The sequence below is a fragment of the Bufo gargarizans genome, chromosome 3, assembly GCF_014858855.1.
Source record: "Bufo gargarizans isolate SCDJY-AF-19 chromosome 3, ASM1485885v1, whole genome shotgun sequence".
NCBI lineage: Eukaryota > Metazoa > Chordata > Amphibia > Anura > Bufonidae > Bufo > Bufo gargarizans.
Window position 1 is genome coordinate 240,064,622 of NC_058082.1, and position 18,485 is coordinate 240,083,106.

General features: G+C 44.5%; 1 protein-coding gene across 6 annotated transcripts in view; it reads right to left on the reverse strand.

The window, feature by feature from the left end:
• The window catches only part of DMD (dystrophin), a 3,186,583-nt gene that overhangs the window by 1,859,712 nt on the left and 1,308,386 nt on the right, over positions 1-18,485 (reverse strand). For all 6 annotated transcript variants that reach the window (XM_044284724.1, XM_044284721.1, XM_044284723.1 and 3 more), the window contains one exon: positions 4,495-4,582. In XM_044284724.1, coding sequence (XP_044140659.1) covers positions 4,495-4,582 — 88 coding nt within the window. The remainder of the gene's footprint in view (positions 1-4,494; positions 4,583-18,485) is intronic.

Sequence of the window (18,485 nt, forward strand, 5' to 3'; positions counted from 1 at the left end):
CCAGGCAGCAGGGGGCAGACCCCCCTCCTCAGTTTGAATATCATTGGTGGCCAGTGCGGCCCCCCCCCTCCCTCTATTGTAATAATTTGTTGGTGGCACAGTGTGCGCCCCCCCGCCCCCCCTTCCTCCCTCTATTGTAATAATTTGTTGGTGGCACAGTGTGTGCCCCCCCCGCCCCCGCTTACTCCCTCTATTGTAATAATTCGTTGGTGGCACAGTGTGTGCCCCCCCTACCCACCCGCCCCCCCTTCCTCCCTCTATTGTAATAATTTGCTGGTGGCACAGTGTGCACCCCCATCGGCCCCCCCTCACTCTAGAGCATTAACAACATTGGTGGCCAGTGTGCCGCCTCTCATCTCCCCCCCGACCCCCCCCCCCCGATCATTGGTGGCAGCGGAGTTCCGATCGGAGTCCCAGTTTAATCGCTGGGGCTCCGATCGGTAACCATGGCAACCAGGATGCTACTGCAGTCCTGGTTGCCATGGTTACTTAGCAATAGTACAATAGTAGAAGATTCATACTTTCCTGCTGGCTGCTGTGATGTTCGCGTCCGGCCGGGAGCTCCACCTACTGGTAAGTGACAGGTCTGTGCGGCGCATTGCTAAATGAACTGTAACTTACCAGTAGGAGGAGCTCCCGGCCGGACACAGACATCGCAGCTCCCAGGTAAGTATGAATCTTTTACTATTGTACTATTGCTAAGTAACCCGCTGCCACCAATGATCAGGGGGGGGGGGAGATGGGAGGCCGCACACTGGCCACCAATGTTGTTAATGCTATAGAGGGAGGGGGGGCCGATGGGGGGCGCACACTGTGCCACCAACGAATTATTACAATAGAGGGAGGAAGGGGGGGCGCACACTGTGCCACCAACGAATTATTACAATAGAGGGAGGAAGGGGGGGCGATGGGGGGCACACACTGTGCCACCAACAAATTATTACAATAGAGGGAGGGAGGGGGGGCGGGGGGCCGCACACTGTGCCACCAACCTATTATTACAATAGAGGGAGGGAGGGGGGGACCGCACTGGCCACCAATGACATTCAAACTTGGGGGGGGTCTGCCCCCTGCTGCCTGGCAGCCCTGATCTCTTACAGGGGGATATGATAGTACAATTAACCCCTTCAGGTGCGGCACCTGAGGGGTTAATTGTGCTGATCACGGCCCCCTGTAAGAGATCAGGGGCTGCCAGGCAGCAGGGGGCAGTCATGTACACAGTTTGTAGTATATTCTAACTAGAAGCGCCCCCATCACCATTGGAACGCCTCTGTGTTAGAATATACTGTCGGAAATGAGTTTTCACGATGTAACTCATATCCGACAGTATATTCTAACATAGAGGCGTTCCCATGGTGATGGGGACGCTTCAAGTTAAAATATACCATCGGATTGGAGAAAACTCCGATCCGATGGTATAAAAGGGACTCCAGACTTTACATTGAAAGTCAATGGGGACGGATCCGTTTGAAATGGCACCATATTGTGTCAACGTCAAACGGATCCATCCCCATTGACTTGCATTGTAATTCAGGACGGATCCGTTTGGCTCCGCACGGCCAGTGGATCCTCCAAAAATCAAGGAAGACCCACGGACGAAAAAACGGTCACAGATCACGGACCTACGGACCCCGTTTTTGCGGACCGTGAAAAAATACTGTCGTGTGCATGAGGCCTTAGTAGTATAATGTACAGATTCAGTTTCACTTTTGATTTTTTAGCATTTCTGTAAATTCATGGTTTCTACACATATCAATGGCTCTCTGTAGGTTCAGGTCTGGTACTCTGAGCATTCTCTTTCTAGCATTAATGTCTTTTGATCCCAGAACGATTCTGTCTCTGATAAGTTCATCATGTAATACTCCATACTCACATGTAGCGGCTAGTTGCCTCAGTCTAGTCACATACTGATCTATAGTTTCCAATGGGCCTTGGTTTGTGGTATTGAATATATACCTCTCATATATGTTGTTACGTGAAGGCATAAAATGACTCTGTAATGCATCCAGAGTTTTCTCTATGTCCTACTTGGCATCAGAGAGTGAGAGGTGCTGATAAATACGCAGACAGTCTCTCCCCATCACCGAGCGCAGTGTCGCTAATCTTACCTTGGAGTCTTTCTTATCAAGTTCAGTTGCCGCCTCATAATCTTCCCACTGGGATTTGAAATATGTCCAGTTAACTGCTAGGTCCCCTTTACAGTCCATGGGAGAATGCACAGGGAAGTTGTTTGCAGCCATTTTCTGTAACGCTGTGTGTCTCTAATTATCAAATTACCAGAGAAACAATTCTTTTGCTCTGAAATTAGGACTTTAGTGGTTTCTAAAACACCAAAGCCCTCTCCACTTCTGACACCGTGTTTCCTCAGGCGATGTGAGGTATTTCAACAACAACTTTATTCAGACACAAACAATATAACAAAGGTTCTAAACTGTCATATCTATATAGCCTACAGGTGGCAGTAAACATTGTAACATGTATAACTCTTAACAATATTGCTCCTGATATTATTAGTTTAGTGCCGAAATATATTGGTATTGTATAAACCAGACTAATGTCCTTTTGACCATATACTGGACGTCCAAATCACTTCTCTATCTGCGATGAAATGACACCTGAGGTGCTGTTCTTACTTTGGTATCACAGTTGGCCAGGGATGTCATGTGACCGCTCCTCTGAAGATGCTTGCTGTGATGCATGCTGGGATTTTTTCTTTGACTTTGCAGCTGCTCCGCCCACACAGCCTCTCATCTATGGGAGCATACTATGCTGATCACATTATAAAAATGATATATACACAGTATATCTCTCATTATACTAATACCTCTTGGCTTTAGTTATTATCTGGGGCCATATTTTTTTTTTTTTTTATGCGTATTGTGGCCAACCCCTTTAATAGCTGGACATTTTACTGTGTAATCAGATTATTGCAGATTATTCTTACAACTGGAGGGAGGGGGAAAGGGTTTGGGTGATTGTGGTATGAAAACTGCTTTACAGTAAGAGATTGGGTCTTAGGTCTAAACTTTATGTGTCAAGTCTAATGAACCCACACAACAGGTGAAATTCCCTATAAAAGCTATGTGTGTTTTGAACCATTTCTATTTGCTGTCTTCTATAAACTTGTGCCTTATGGAGCTCCTATGGAGACCTATGTTTTCAATGGTAACAATTAGAGATGAGCAAAGTTTTGAAAATTTGATTCAGCCTGTTTGCCAAGAAATTCAATTTGTGCCAAATTAATTAGTCAGAATCACCATAAATCAGGTATACCCATATGTCATTGCGGCTAAGGGAATGTATGGAGCGGGCTGCTGTAGTGAGCACTCTTAATACAGGGCAGTAATATTGACAGTAGTAGCTCCATGACAGAGTAGGGAATGTGTCAGCAGCAGATATGCACACAGCGATATATCACACCTGACTTTAATACTGAAACACACTGTGTGACTAAAATAACATATTAACGCTGAATGTTGGTGCACTGCACAGTGATGCACACAGTGATATATTACACCTGCCTTTAATACTGAAGCACACTGTGTGACTAAAATAACATATTAACGCTGAATGTTGGTGCACTGCACAGTGATGCACACAGCGATATATTACACCTGCCTTTAATACTGAGGCACAGTAACTGTATTACTAAAATAACAGATTAACTCTGAATCTCGGTGCACTGCACAGTGATGTACAGGGTGATACATTACACCTGTCTTTAATACTGAGGCACAGAAACTATATCCCTAAGAGAACGGATTAACTATGAATGTGGGTGCACTGCACAGTGATGCACATGGTGATGCAGTCTCCCTTTCCAATATTGTCCTATTAACAGTTTGCAGCAGCACTGTCCGTAGCGCATGAGAGGTTGCCACATCTCTACCTATGCACAGCTCACAGGACAATGGCGGAGATTGCTCCAGATGAGGCTTTTCTAGGACTGCAACATCATAGGGGATGGCTGGCTGCACAGAATTATGGGTGATCTCGTGTTCCCAGGCTTCTGACTTTCACTCTGTAACACTTGCAGCAGCCATTTTAGGAATAAATGATTCATTACCACGAAGTGCGACCAAATTCTGCTTCAGGTGCTTCAATTAGCCCAACAATTGTAACAATAAACAAATAAACGTGCAATTCTGTATTCATCTATTACTTACGCTCTTCTATTGTTACCAAGAAGATGGAGCAGAAAAAGTGGAGTATCACATAGAGGCTATACAGGGATTGTTTGCGGTCTGTAACTATGGAAATACATACATCTGCATAGAAGTTGTGCACCTTAAATCAAATTGTAACGGTTCATATTCAAGACTATTTCTATTTTTTATCTTAATTTTTATGCTCTGGGAAAATTAACATAGTTAAAAGGTATATGTTCTTCAGGACTATAATTTTGTGGGTTAACTTACAAAAGACGATTTATGTATCCAAGCTGTTGGTAAGAAAATTGCAAAACGATTAATCAAACCAACTTTCATTAATTACCATTCAACATCTGTTCGGTCAGTGCCTGGACATTTCTGTTGGCCTCTTGTAACTTTCTATTCTTCTCAGGCTTTTCTCTTTCTATGGCCTATAGAGGGAGAAGGAAAAAAAAAAACACATTTCATTAACAGGAAATACATTAGTTGAGACTGTACAGATAGATGTGCCACATTTTTAGCTTGTAATAACTGTAGAAGGAAGTGGTATAATTGTGCATATATGTGTGTGTGTGTGTGTGTATATATATATATATATATATATATATATATATATATATATTTATATATACAGTCCTGCCCATAATTATTCATACCCTTGGCAAATTTTGACTTATAGTTACTTTTATTCAACCAGCAAGTCATTTTTTGATGGGAAATGACATAGGTGTCTCCCAAAAGATAAGACGATGTACAAGAGGCATTATTGTGGAAAAAAACCACATTTCTTTTATTTACATTTGAGCATAAAATACAAGATGTTCCACACTGTGGAAAATCTCAGAGGACGTGGTCGGAAGCCAAAAGTGACACCTGTGCTGGCCAGGAGGATAGTTAGAGAGGTGAAAAAGAATCCAAGGATCACCACCAAGGCCCCCCTGGTGAATCTGGGCTCTGCTGGTGGCAATGTCTCAAGTCAGACAATCCAACGGACACTGCACACTGCTGGGTTCCACTTCTCCAGATAAGGCACACAAAAGCTTATCTGGACGAAGAAGAATACTTTTGGTCTTCTGTGTTATGGTCAGTAGAGTTGAGCGAACACCTGGATGTTCGGGTTCGAGAAGTTCGGCCGAACATCCCGGAAATGTTCGGGTTCGGGATCCGAACCCGATCCGAACTTCGTCCCGAACCCGAACCCCATTGAAGTCAATGGGGACCCGAACTTTTCGGCACTAAAAAGGCTGTAAAACAGCCCAGGAAAGAGCTAGAGGGCTGCAAAAGGCAGCAACATGTAGGTAAATCCCCTGCAAACAAATGTGGATAGGGAAATGAATTAAAATAAAAATTAAATAAATAAAAATTAACCAAAATCAATTGGAGAGAGGTTCCATAGCAGAGAATCTGGCTTCCCGTCACCCACCACTGGAACAGTCCATTCTCAGATATTTAGGCCCCGGCACCCAGGCAGAGGAGAGAGGTCCCGTAACAGAGAATCTGTCTTCATTTCAGCAGAGAATTAGTCTGCATGTCATAGCAGAGAATGAGGCTTCACGTCAGCCACCACTGCAACAGTCCATTGGCATATATTTAGGCCCAGCACACACACAGGCAGAGGAGAGAGGTCCCGTAACAGAGAATCTGGCTTCATGTCAGCAGAGAATCAGTCTGCATGTCATAGCAGAGAATCAGGCTTCACGTCAGCCACCACTGCAACAGTCCATTGTCATAAATTTAGGCCCAGCACCCAGGCAGAGGAGAGAGGTCCCGTAACAGAGAATCTGGCTTCATGTCAGCAGAGAATCAGTCTTCATATCATAGCAGAGAATCAGGCTTCACGTCACCCACCACTGTAAGAGTCAATTTTCATAAATTTAGGCCCAGAACCCAGGCAGAGGAGAAAGGTCCCGTAACGGACAATCTGGCTTCATGTCAGCAGAGAATCAGTCTTCATATCATAGCAGAGAATCAGGCTTCACGTCACCCACCACTGTAAGAGTCAATTTTCATAAATTTAGGCCCAGAACCCAGGCAGAGGAGAAAGGTCCCGTAACAGACAATCTGGCTTCATGTCAGCAGAGAATCAGTCTTCATATCATAGCAGAGAATCAGGCTTCACGTCACCCACCACTGTAAGAGTCAATTTTCATAAATTTAGGCCCAGAACCCAGGTAGAGGAGAAAGGTCCCGTAACAGACAATCTGGCTTCATGACAGCAGAGAATCAGTCTGCATGTCATAGCAGAGAATCAGGCTTCACGTCAGCCACCACTGCAACAGTCCATTGTCATAAATTTAGGCCCAGCACCCAGGCAGAGGAGAGAGGTCCCGTAACAGAGGATCTGGCTTCATGTCAGCAGAGAATCAGTCTGCATGTCATAGCAGAGAATGAGGCTTCACGTCAGCCACCACTGCAACAGTCCATTGGCATATATTTAGGCCCAGCACACACACAGGCAGAGGAGAGAGGTCCCGTAACAGACAATCTGGCTTCATGTCAGCAGAGAATTAGTCTGCATGTCATAGCAGAGAATGAGGCTTCACGTCACCCACCACTGCAACAGTCCATTGGCATATATTCAGGCCCAGCACCCAGGCAGAGGAGAGAGGTCCCGTAACAGAGGATCTGGCTTCATGTCAGCAGAGAATCAGTCTGCATGTCATAGCAGAGAATCAGGCTTCACGTCAGCCACCACTGCAACAGTCCATTGTCATAAATTTAGGCCCAGCACCCAGGCAGAGGAGAGAGGTCCCGTAACAGAGGATCTGGCTTCATGTCAGCAGAGAATCAGTCTGCATGTCATAGCAGAGAATCAGGCTTCACGTCAGCCACCACTGCAACAGTCCATTGTCATAAATTTAGGCCCAGCACCCAGGCAGAGGAGAGAGGTCCCGTAACAGACAATCTGGCTTCATGTCAGCAGAGAATTAGTCTGCATGTCATAGCAGAGAATCAGGCTTCATGTCAGCCACCACTGCAACAGTCCATTGGCATATATTTAGGCCTAGCACACAGGCAGAGGAGAGGTTCATTCAACTTTGGGTAGCATCGCAATATAATGGTAAAATGAAAATAAAAATAGGATTGAATGAGGAAGTGCCCTGGAGTCCAATAATATATGGTTATGGGGAGGTAGTTAATGTCTAATCTGGACAAGGGACGGACAGGTCCTGTGGGATCCATGCCTGGTTCATTTTTATGAACGTCAGCTTGTCCACATTGGCTGTAGACAGGCGGCTGCGTTTGTCTGTAATGACGCCCCCTGCCGTGCTGAATACACGTTCAGACAAAACGCTGGCTGCCGGGCAGGCCAGCACCTCCAAGGCATAAAAGGCTAGCTCTGGCCACGTGGACAATTTAGAGACCCAGAAGTTGAATGGGGCCGAACCATCAGTCAGTACGTGGAGGGGTGTGCACACGTACTGTTCCACCATGTTAGTGAAATGTTGCCTCCTGCTAACACGTTGCGTATCAGGTGGTGGTGCAGTTAGCTGTGGCGTGTTGACAAAAGTTTTCCACATCTCTGCCATGCTAACCCTGCCCTCAGAGGAGCTGGCCGTGACACAGCTGCCTTGGCGACCTCTTGCTCCTCCTCTGCCTTGGCCTTGGGCTTCCACTTGTTCCCCTGTGACATTTGGGAATGCTCTCAGTAGCGCGTCTACCAACGTGCGCTTGTACTCGCGCATCTTCCTATCACGCTCCAGTGCAGGAAGTAAGGTGGGCACATTGTCTTTGTAGCGTGGATCCAGCAGGGTGGCAACCCAGTAGTCCGCACAGGTTAAAATGTGGGCAACTCTGCTGTCGTTGCGCAGGCACTGCAGCATGTAGTCGCTCATGTGTGCCAGGCTGCCCAGGGGTAAGGACAAGCTGTCCTCTGTGGGAGGCGTATCGTCATCGTCCTGCCTTTCCCCCCAGCCACGCACCAGTGATGGACCCGAGCTGCGTTGGGTGCCACCCCGCTGTGACCATGCTTCATCCTCATCCTCCTCCACCTCCTCCTCATCCTCGTCCTCCTCGTCCTCCAGTAGTGGGCCCTGGCTGGCCACATTTGTACCTGGCCTCTGCTGTTGCAAAAAACCTCCCTCTGAGTCACTTCGAAGAGACTGGCCTGAAAGTGCTAAAAATGACCCCTCTTCCTCATCCTCCTCCTCCTCCTCCTGGGCCACCTCCTGTTCCATCATCGCCCTAAGTGTTTTCTCAAGGAGACATAGAAGTGGTATTGTAACGCTGATAACGGTGTCATCGCCACTGGCCATGTTGGTGGAGTACTCGAAACAGCGCAACAGGGCACACAGGTCTCGCATGGAGGCCCAGTCATTGGTGGTGAAGTGGTGCTGTTCTGTAGTGCGACTGACCCGTGCGTGCTGCAGCTGAAACTCCACTATGGCCTGCTGCTGCTCGCACAGTCTGTCCAGCATGTGCAAGGTGGAGTTCCACCTGGTGGGCACGTCGCATATGAGGCGGTGAGCGGGAAGGCCGAAGTTACGCTGTAGCGCAGACAGGCGAGCAGCGGCAGGATGTGAACACCGGAAGCGCGAACAGACGGCCCGCACTTTATGCAGCAGCTCTGACATGTCGGGGTAGTTGTGAATGAACTTCTGCACCACCAAATTCAGCACATGCGCCAAGCAAGGGATGTGCGTCAAATTGGCTAGTCCCAGAGCTGCAACGAGATTTCGCCCATTATCACACACCACCAGGCCGGGCTTGAGGCTCACCGGCAGCAACCACTCGTCGGTCTGTTGTTCAATACCCCGCCACAACTCCTGTGCGGTGTGGGGCCTGTCCCCCAAACATATGAGTTTCAGAATGGCCTGCTGACGTTTACCCCGGGCTGTGCTGAAGTTGGTGGTGAAGGTGTGTGGCTGACTGGATGAGCAGGTGGAAGAAGAGGAGGAGGAAGCCGAGAAGGAGGAGGTGGCAACAGGAGGCAAAGAATGTTGCCCTGCGATCCTTGGCGGCGGCAGGACGTGCGCCAAACAGCTCTCCGCCTGGGGCCCAGCTGCCACTACATTTACCCAGTGTGCAGTTAGGGAGATATAGCGTCCCTGGCCGTGCTTACTGGTCCACGTATCTGTGGTTAGGTGGACCTTGCTACAGATGGCGTTGCGCAGTGCACACTTGATTTTATCGGATACTTGGTTGTGCAGGGAAGGCACGGCTCTCTTGGAGAAGTAGTGCCGGCTGGGAACAACATACTGTGGGACAGCAAGCGACATGAGCTGTTTGAAGCTGTCTGTGTCCACCAGCCTAAATGACAGCATTTCATAGGCCAGTAGTTTAGAAATGCTGGCATTCAGGGCCAGGGATCGAGGGTGGCTAGGTGGGAATTTACGCTTTCTATCAAATGTTTGTGAGATGGAGAGCTGAACGCTGGCGTGTGACATGGTTGAGACGCTTGGTGACGGAGGTGGTGGTGGTGGTGTTGGTGGTACATCCCCTGTTTGCTGGGCGGCAGGTGCCAACGTTCCTCCAGAGGCGGAGGAAGAGGCCGAGGCGGCAGCAGCAGAATAGGCCGAGGCGGCAGCAGCAGAAGAGGTAGCAGGGGGAGCCTGAGTGACTTCCTTGGTTTTAAGGTGTTTACTCCACTGCAGTTCATGCTTTGCATGCAGGTGCCTGGTCATGCAGGTTGTGCTCAGGTTCAGAACGTTAATGCCTCGCTTCAGGCTCTGATGGCACAGCGTGCAAACCACTCGGGTCTTGTCGTCAGCACATTGTTTGAAGAAGTGCCATGCCAGGGAACTCCTTGAAGCTGCCTTTGGGGTGCTCGGTCCCAGATGGCGGCGGTCAGTAGCAGGCGGAGTCTCTTGGCGGCGGGTGTTCTGCTTTTGCCCACTGCTCCCTCTTTTGCTACGCTGTTGGCTCGGTCTCACCACTGCCTCTTCCTCCGAACTGTGAAAGTCAGTGGCACGACCTTCATTCCATGTGGGGTCTAGGACCTCATCGTCCCCTGCATCGTCTTCCACCCAGTCTTGATCCCTGACCTCCTGTTCAGTCTGCACACTGCAGAAAGACGCAGCAGTTGGCACCTGTGTTTCGTCATCATCAGAGACATGCTGAGGTGGTATTCCCATGTCCTCATCATCAGGAAACATAAGTGGTTGTGCGTCAGTGCATTCTATGTCTTTCACCGCTGGGGAAGGGCTAGGTGGATGCCCTTGGGAAACCCTGCCAGCGGAGTCTTCAAACAGCATAAGAGACTGCTGCATAACTTGAGGCTGAGACAGTTTCCCTGGTATGCATGGGGGTGATGTGACAGACTGATGGGGTTGGTTTTCAGGCGCCATCTGTGCGCTTTCTGCAGAAGACTGGGTGGGAGATAATGTGAACGTGCTGGATCCACTGTCGGCCACCCAATTGACTAATGCCTGTACCTGCTCAGGCCTTACCATCCTTAGAACGGCATTGGGCCCCACCATATATCGCTGTAAATTCTGGCGGCTACTGGGACCTGAGGTAGTTGGTACACTAGGACGTGTGGATGTGGCAGAACGGCCACGTCCTCTCCCAGCACCAGAGGGTCCACTAACACCACCACGACCATGTCCACGTCCGCGTCCCTTACTAGATGTTTTTCTCATTGTTATGGTTCACCACAACAACAAATATATTATTTGGCCCAATGTATTGTATTCAAATTCAGCGGGATATAAATTTGAGGCCTAGTATTTAGGCGCTGGGTGACCGGTATGGATTTAGTGACAGAATTAGACTTGGAAATGCACAGAAGCGTGTGTGTGAAGTTATTCTGAATGACCCAATGTGCACCTTGAATATTATATACCCTTTTTGGGATAGATTTCAAATAGCTCTGATATAGCAGGAACCACTAAATTATGAAATTGCTAAATTGGGAATTGTACTTCAACCCAGAACAAAAAATGTGCTTTGACGGGCACTAAATAACTTTCCCAGCTACAACAGGACAGCGGTAACGAGAGATTTAGAGGGATTTAAATTTGAGGCCTAGTATTTAGGCGCTGGGTGACAGGTATGGGTTTAGTGACAGAATTAGACTTGGAAATACACAGTAGCGGGTGTGTGTGAAGTTATTCTGAATGACCCAATGTGCACCTTGAATATTATATACCCTTTTAGGGATAGATTTCAAATAGCTCTGATATAGCAGAAACCACTAAATTATGAAATTGCTAAATTGGGAATTGTACTTCAACCCAGAACAAAAAATGTGCTTTGACGGACACTAAATATCTTGCCCAGCAACAACAGTACAGCGGTGGGTAACGAGAGATTTAGAGGGATTTAAATTTGAGGCCTAGTATTTAGGCGCTGGGTCACCGGTATGGATTTAGTGACAGAATTAGACTTGGAAATGCACAGAAGCGTGTGTGTGAAGTTATTCTGAATGACCCTATGTGCACCTTCAATATTATATACCCTTTTAGGGATAGATTTCAAATAGCTCTGATATAGCAGAAACCACTAAATTATGAAATTGCTAAATTGGGAATTGTACTTCAACCCAGAACAAAAAATGTGCTTTGACGGACACTAAATATCTTGCCCAGCAACAACAGTACAGCGGTGGGTAACGAGAGATTTAGAGGGATTTAAATTTGAGGCCTAGTATTTAGGCGCTGGGTCACCGGTATGGATTTAGTGACAGAATTAGACTTGGAAATGCACAGAAGCGTGTGTGTGAAGTTATTCTGAATGACCCTATGTGCACCTTCAATATTATATACCCTTTTAGGGATAGATTTCAATTAGCTCTGATATAGCAGAAACCACTAAATTATGAAATTGCTAAATTGGGAATTGTACTTCAACCCAGAACAAAAATGTGCTTTGACGGACACTAAATATCTTGCCCAGCAACAACAGTACAGCGGTGGGTAACGAGAGATTTAGAGGGATTTAAATTTGAGGCCTAGTATTTAGGCGCTGGGTCACCGGTATGGATTTAGTGACAGAATTAGACTTGGAAATGCACAGAAGCGTGTGTGTGAAGTTATTCTGAATGACCCTATGTGCACCTTCAATATTATATACCCTTTTAGGGATAGATTTCAAATAGCTCTGATATAGCAGAAACCACTAAATTATGAAATTGCTAAATTGGGAATTGTACTTCAACCCAGAACAAAAAATGTGCTTTGACGGACACTAAATATCTTGCCCAGCAACAACAGTACAGCGGTGGGTAACGAGAGATTTAGAGGGATTTAAATTTGAGGCCTAGTATTTAGGCGCTGGGTCACCGGTATGGATTTAGTGACAGAATTAGACTTGGAAATGCACAGAAGCGTGTGTGTGAAGTTATTCTGAATGACCCTATGTGCACCTTCAATATTATATACCCTTTTAGGGATAGATTTCAAATAGCTCTGATATAGCAGAAACCACTAAATTATGAAATTGCTAAATTGGGAATTGTACTTCAACCCAGAACAAAAAATGTGCTTTGACGGACACTAAATATCTTGCCCAGCAACAACAGTACAGCGGTGGGTAACGAGAGATTTAGAGGGATTTAAATTTGAGGCCTAGTATTTAGGCGCTGGGTCACCGGTATGGATTTAGTGACAGAATTAGACTTGGAAATGCACAGAAGCGTGTGTGTGAAGTTATTCTGAATGACCCTATGTGCACCTTCAATATTATATACCCTTTTAGGGATAGATTTCAAATAGCTCTGATATAGCAGAAACCACTAAATTATGAAATTGCTAAATTGGGAATTGTACTTCAACCCAGAACAAAAAATGTGCTTTGACGGACACTAAATATCTTGCCCAGCAACAACAGTACAGCGGTGGGTAACGAGAGATTTAGAGGGATTTAAATTTGAGGCCTAGTATTTAGGCGCTGGGTCACCGGTATGGATTTAGTGACAGAATTAGACTTGGAAATGCACAGAAGCGTGTGTGTGAAGTTATTCTGAATGACCCTATGTGCACCTTCAATATTATATACCCTTTTAGGGATAGATTTCAAATAGCTCTGATATAGCAGAAACCACTAAATTATGAAATTGCTAAATGGGGAATTGTACTTCAACCCAGAACAAAAAATGTGCTTTGACGGACACTAAATATCTTGCCCAGCAACAACAGTACAGCGGTGGGTAACGAGAGATTTAGAGGGATTTAAATTTGAGGCCTAGTATTTAGGCGCTGGGTCACCGGTATGGATTTAGTGACAGAATTAGACTTGGAAATGCACAGAAGCGTGTGTGTGAAGTTATTCTGAATGACCCTATGTGCACCTTCAATATTATATACCCTTTTAGGGATAGATTTCAAATAGCTCTGATATAGCAGAAACCACTAAATTATGAAATTGCTAAATTGGGAATTGTACTTCAACCCAGAACAAAAAATGTGCTTTGACGGACACTAAATATCTTGCCCAGCAACAACAGTACAGCGGTGGGTAACGAGAGATTTAGAGGGATTTAAATTTGAGGCCTAGTATTTAGGCGCTGGGTCACCGGTATGGATTTAGTGACAGAATTAGACTTGGAAATGCACAGAAGCGTGTGTGTGAAGTTATTCTGAATGACCCTATGTGCACCTTCAATATTATATACCCTTTTAGGGATAGATTTCAAATAGCTCTGATATAGCAGAAACCACTAAATTATGAAATTGCTAAATTGGGAATTGTACTTCAACCCAGAACAAAAATGTGCTTTGACGGACACTAAATATCTTGCCCAGCAACAACAGTACAGCGGTGGGTAACGAGAGATTTAGAGGGATTTAAATTTGAGGCCTAGTATTTAGGCGCTGGGTCACCGGTATGGATTTAGTGACAGAATTAGACTTGGAAATGCACAGAAGCGTGTGTGTGAAGTTATTCTGAATGACCCTATGTGCACCTTCAATATTATATACCCTTTTAGGGATAGATTTCAAATAGCTCTGATATAGCAGAAACCACTAAATTATGAAATTGCTAAATTGGGAATTGTACTTCAACCCAGAACAAAAAATGTGCTTTGACGGACACTAAATATCTTGCCCAGCAACAACAGTACAGCGGTGGGTAACGAGAGATTTAGAGGGATTTAAATTTGAGGCCTAGTATTTAGGCGCTGGGTCACCGGTATGGATTTAGTGACAGAATTAGACTTGGAAATGCACAGAAGCGTGTGTGTGAAGTTATTCTGAATGACCCTATGTGCACCTTCAATATTATATACCCTTTTAGGGATAGATTTCAAATAGCTCTGATATAGCAGAAACCACTAAATTATGAAATTGCTAAATTGGGAATTGTACTTCAACCCAGAACAAAAAATGTGCTTTGACGGACACTAAATATCTTGCCCAGCAACAACAGTACAGCGGTGGGTAACGAGAGATTTAGAGGGATTTAAATTTGAGGCCTAGTATTTAGGCGCTGGGTCACCGGTATGGATTTAGTGACAGAATTAGACTTGGAAATGCACAGAAGCGTGTGTGTGAAGTTATTCTGAATGACCCTATGTGCACCTTCAATATTATATACCCTTTTAGGGATAGATTTCAAATAGCTCTGATATAGCAGAAACCACTAAATTATGAAATTGCTAAATTGGGAATTGTACTTCAACCCAGAACAAAAAATGTGCTTTGACGGACACTAAATATCTTGCCCAGCAACAACAGTACAGCGGTGGGTAACGAGAGATTTAGAGGGATTTAAATTTGAGGCCTAGTATTTAGGCGCTGGGTCACCGGTATGGATTTAGTGACAGAATTAGACTTGGAAATGCACAGAAGCGTGTGTGTGAAGTTATTCTGAATGACCCTATGTGCACCTTCAATATTATATACCCTTTTAGGGATAGATTTCAAATAGCTCTGATATAGCAGAAACCACTAAATTATGAAATTGCTAAATTGGGAATTGTACTTCAACCCAGAACAAAAAATGTGCTTTGACGGACACTAAATATCTTGCCCAGCAACAACAGTACAGCGGTGGGTAACGAGAGATTTAGAGGGATTTAAATTTGAGGCCTAGTATTTAGGCGCTGGGTCACCGGTATGGATTTAGTGACAGAATTAGACTTGGAAATGCACAGAAGCGTGTGTGTGAAGTTATTCTGAATGACCCTATGTGCACCTTCAATATTATATACCCTTTTAGGGATAGATTTCAAATAGCTCTGATATAGCAGAAACCACTAAATTATGAAATTGCTAAATTGGGAATTGTACTTCAACCCAGAACAAAAAATGTGCTTTGACGGACACTAAATATCTTGCCCAGCAACAACAGTACAGCGGTGGGTAACGAGAGATTTAGAGGGATTTAAATTTGAGGCCTAGTATTTAGGCGCTGGGTCACCGGTATGGATTTAGTGACAGAATTAGACTTGGAAATGCACAGAAGCGTGTGTGTGAAGTTATTCTGAATGACCCTATGTGCACCTTCAATATTATATACCCTTTTAGGGATAGATTTCAAATAGCTCTGATATAGCAGAAACCACTAAATTATGAAATTGCTAAATTGGGAATTGTACTTCAACCCAGAACAAAAAATGTGCTTTGACGGACACTAAATATCTTGCCCAGCAACAACAGTACAGCGGTGGGTAACGAGAGATTTAGAGGGATTTAAATTTGAGGCCTAGTATTTAGGCGCTGGGTCACCGGTATGGATTTAGTGACAGAATTAGACTTGGAAATGCACAGAAGCGTGTGTGTGAAGTTATTCTGAATGACCCTATGTGCACCTTCAATATTATATACCCTTTTAGGGATAGATTTCAAATAGCTCTGATATAGCAGAAACCACTAAATTATGAAATTGCTAAATTGGGAATTGTACTTCAACCCAGAACAAAAAATGTGCTTTGACGGACACTAAATATCTTGCCCAGCAACAACAGTACAGCGGTGGGTAACGAGAGATTTAGAGGGATTTAAATTTGAGGCCTAGTATTTAGGCGCTGGGTCACCGGTATGGATTTAGTGACAGAATTAGACTTGGAAATGCACAGAAGCGTGTGTGTGAAGTTATTCTGAATGACCCTATGTGCACCTTCAATATTATATACCCTTTTAGGGATAGATTTCAAATAGCTCTGATATAGCAGAAACCACTAAATTATGAAATTGCTAAATTGGGAATTGTACTTCAACCCAGAACAAAAAATGTGCTTTGACGGACACTAAATATCTTGCCCAGCAACAACAGTACAGCGGTGGGTAACGAGAGATTTAGAGGGATTTAAATTTGAGGCCTAGTATTTAGGCGCTGGGTCACCGGTATGGATTTAGTGACAGAATTAGACTTGGAAATGCACAGAAGCGTGTGTGTGAAGTTATTCTGAATGACCCTATGTGCACCTTCAATATTATATACCCTTTTAGGGATAGATTTCAAATAGCTCTGATATAGCAGAAACCACTAAATTATGAAATTGCTAAATTGGGAATTGTACTTCAACCCAGAACAAAAATGTGCTTTGACGGACACTAAATATCTTGCCCAGCAACAACAGTACAGCGGTGGGTAACGAGAGATTTAGAGGGATTTAAATTTGAGGCCTAGTATTTAGGCGCTGGGTCACCGGTATGGATTTAGTGACAGAATTAGACTTGGAAATGCACAGAAGCGGTGTGTGTGAAGTTATTCTGAATGACCCTATGTGCACCTTCAATATTATATACCCTTTTAGGGATAGATTTCAAATAGCTCTGATATAGCAGAAACCACTAAATTATGAAATTGCTAAATTGGGAATTGTACTTCAACCCAGAACAAAAATGTGCTTTGACGGACACTAAATATCTTGCCCAGCAACAACAGTACAGCGGTGGGTAACGAGAGATTTAGAGGGAATTAAATTTGAGGCCTAGTATTTAGGCGCTGGGTCACCGGTATGGATTTAGTGACAGAATTAGACTTGGAAATGCACAGAAGCGGTGTGTGTGAAGTTATTCTGAATGACCCTATGTGCACCTTCAATATTATATACCCTTTTAGGGATAGATTTCAAATAGCTCTGATATAGCAGGAACCACTAAATTATGAAATTGCTAAATTGGGAATTGTACTTCAACCCAGAACAAAAAATGTGCTTTGACGGACACTAAATATCTTGCCCAGCAACAACAGTACAGCGGTGGGTAACGAGAGATTTAGAGGGATTTAAATTTGAGGCCTAGTATTTAGGCGCTGGGTCACCGGTATGGATTTAGTGACAGAATTAGACTTGGAAATACACAGTAAGTCGGTGTGTGTGAAGTTATTCTGAATGACCCTATGTGCACCTTCAATATTATATACCCTTTTAGGGATAGATTTCAAATAGCTCTGATATAGCAGAAACCACTAAATTATGAAATTGCTAAATTGGGAATTGTACTTCAACCCAGAACAAAAATGTGCTTTGACGGACACTAAATATCTTGCCCAGCAACAACAGTACAGCGGTGGGTAACGAGAGATTTAGAGGGAATTAAATTTGAGGCCTAGTATTTAGGCGCTGGGTCACCGGTATGGATTTAGTGACAGAATTAGACTTGGAAATACACAGTAGCAGGTGTGTGTGAAGTTATTCTGAATGACCCTATGTGCACCTTCAATATTATTATACCCTTTTAGGGATAGATTTCAAATAGCTCTGATTATAGCAGGAAACCACTAAATTATGAAATTGCTAAATTGGGAATTGTACTTCAACCCAGAACAAAAAATGTTGCTTTGACGGACACTAAATATCTTGCCCAGCAACAACAGTACAGCGGTGGGTAACGAGAGATTTAGAGGGATTAAATTTGAGGCCTAGTATTAGGCGCTGGGTCACCGGTATGGATTTAGTGACAGAATTAGACTTGGAAATGCACAGAAGCGTGTGTGTGAAGTTATTCTGAATGACCCTATGTGCACCTTCAATATTATATACCTTTTAGGGATAGATTTCAAATAGCTCTGATATAGCAGAAACCACTAAATTATGAAATTGCTAAATTGGGAATTGTACTTCAACCCAGAACAAAAAATGTGCTTTGACGGACACTAAATATCTTGCCCAGCAACAACAGTACAGCGGTGGGTAACGCGAGATTTAGAGGGATTTAAATTTGAGGCCTAGTATTTAGGCGCTGGGTCACCGGTATGGATTTAGTGACAGAATTAGACTTGGAAATGCACAGAAGCGTGTGTGTGAAGTTATTCTGAATGACCCTATGTGCACCTTCAATATTATATACCCTTTTAGGGATAGATTTCAAATAGCTCTGATATAGCAGAAACCACTAAATTATGAAATTGCTAAATTGGGAATTGTACTTCAACCCAGAACAAAAAATGTGCTTTGACGGACACTAAATATCTTGCCCAGCAACAACAGTACAGCGGTGGGTAACG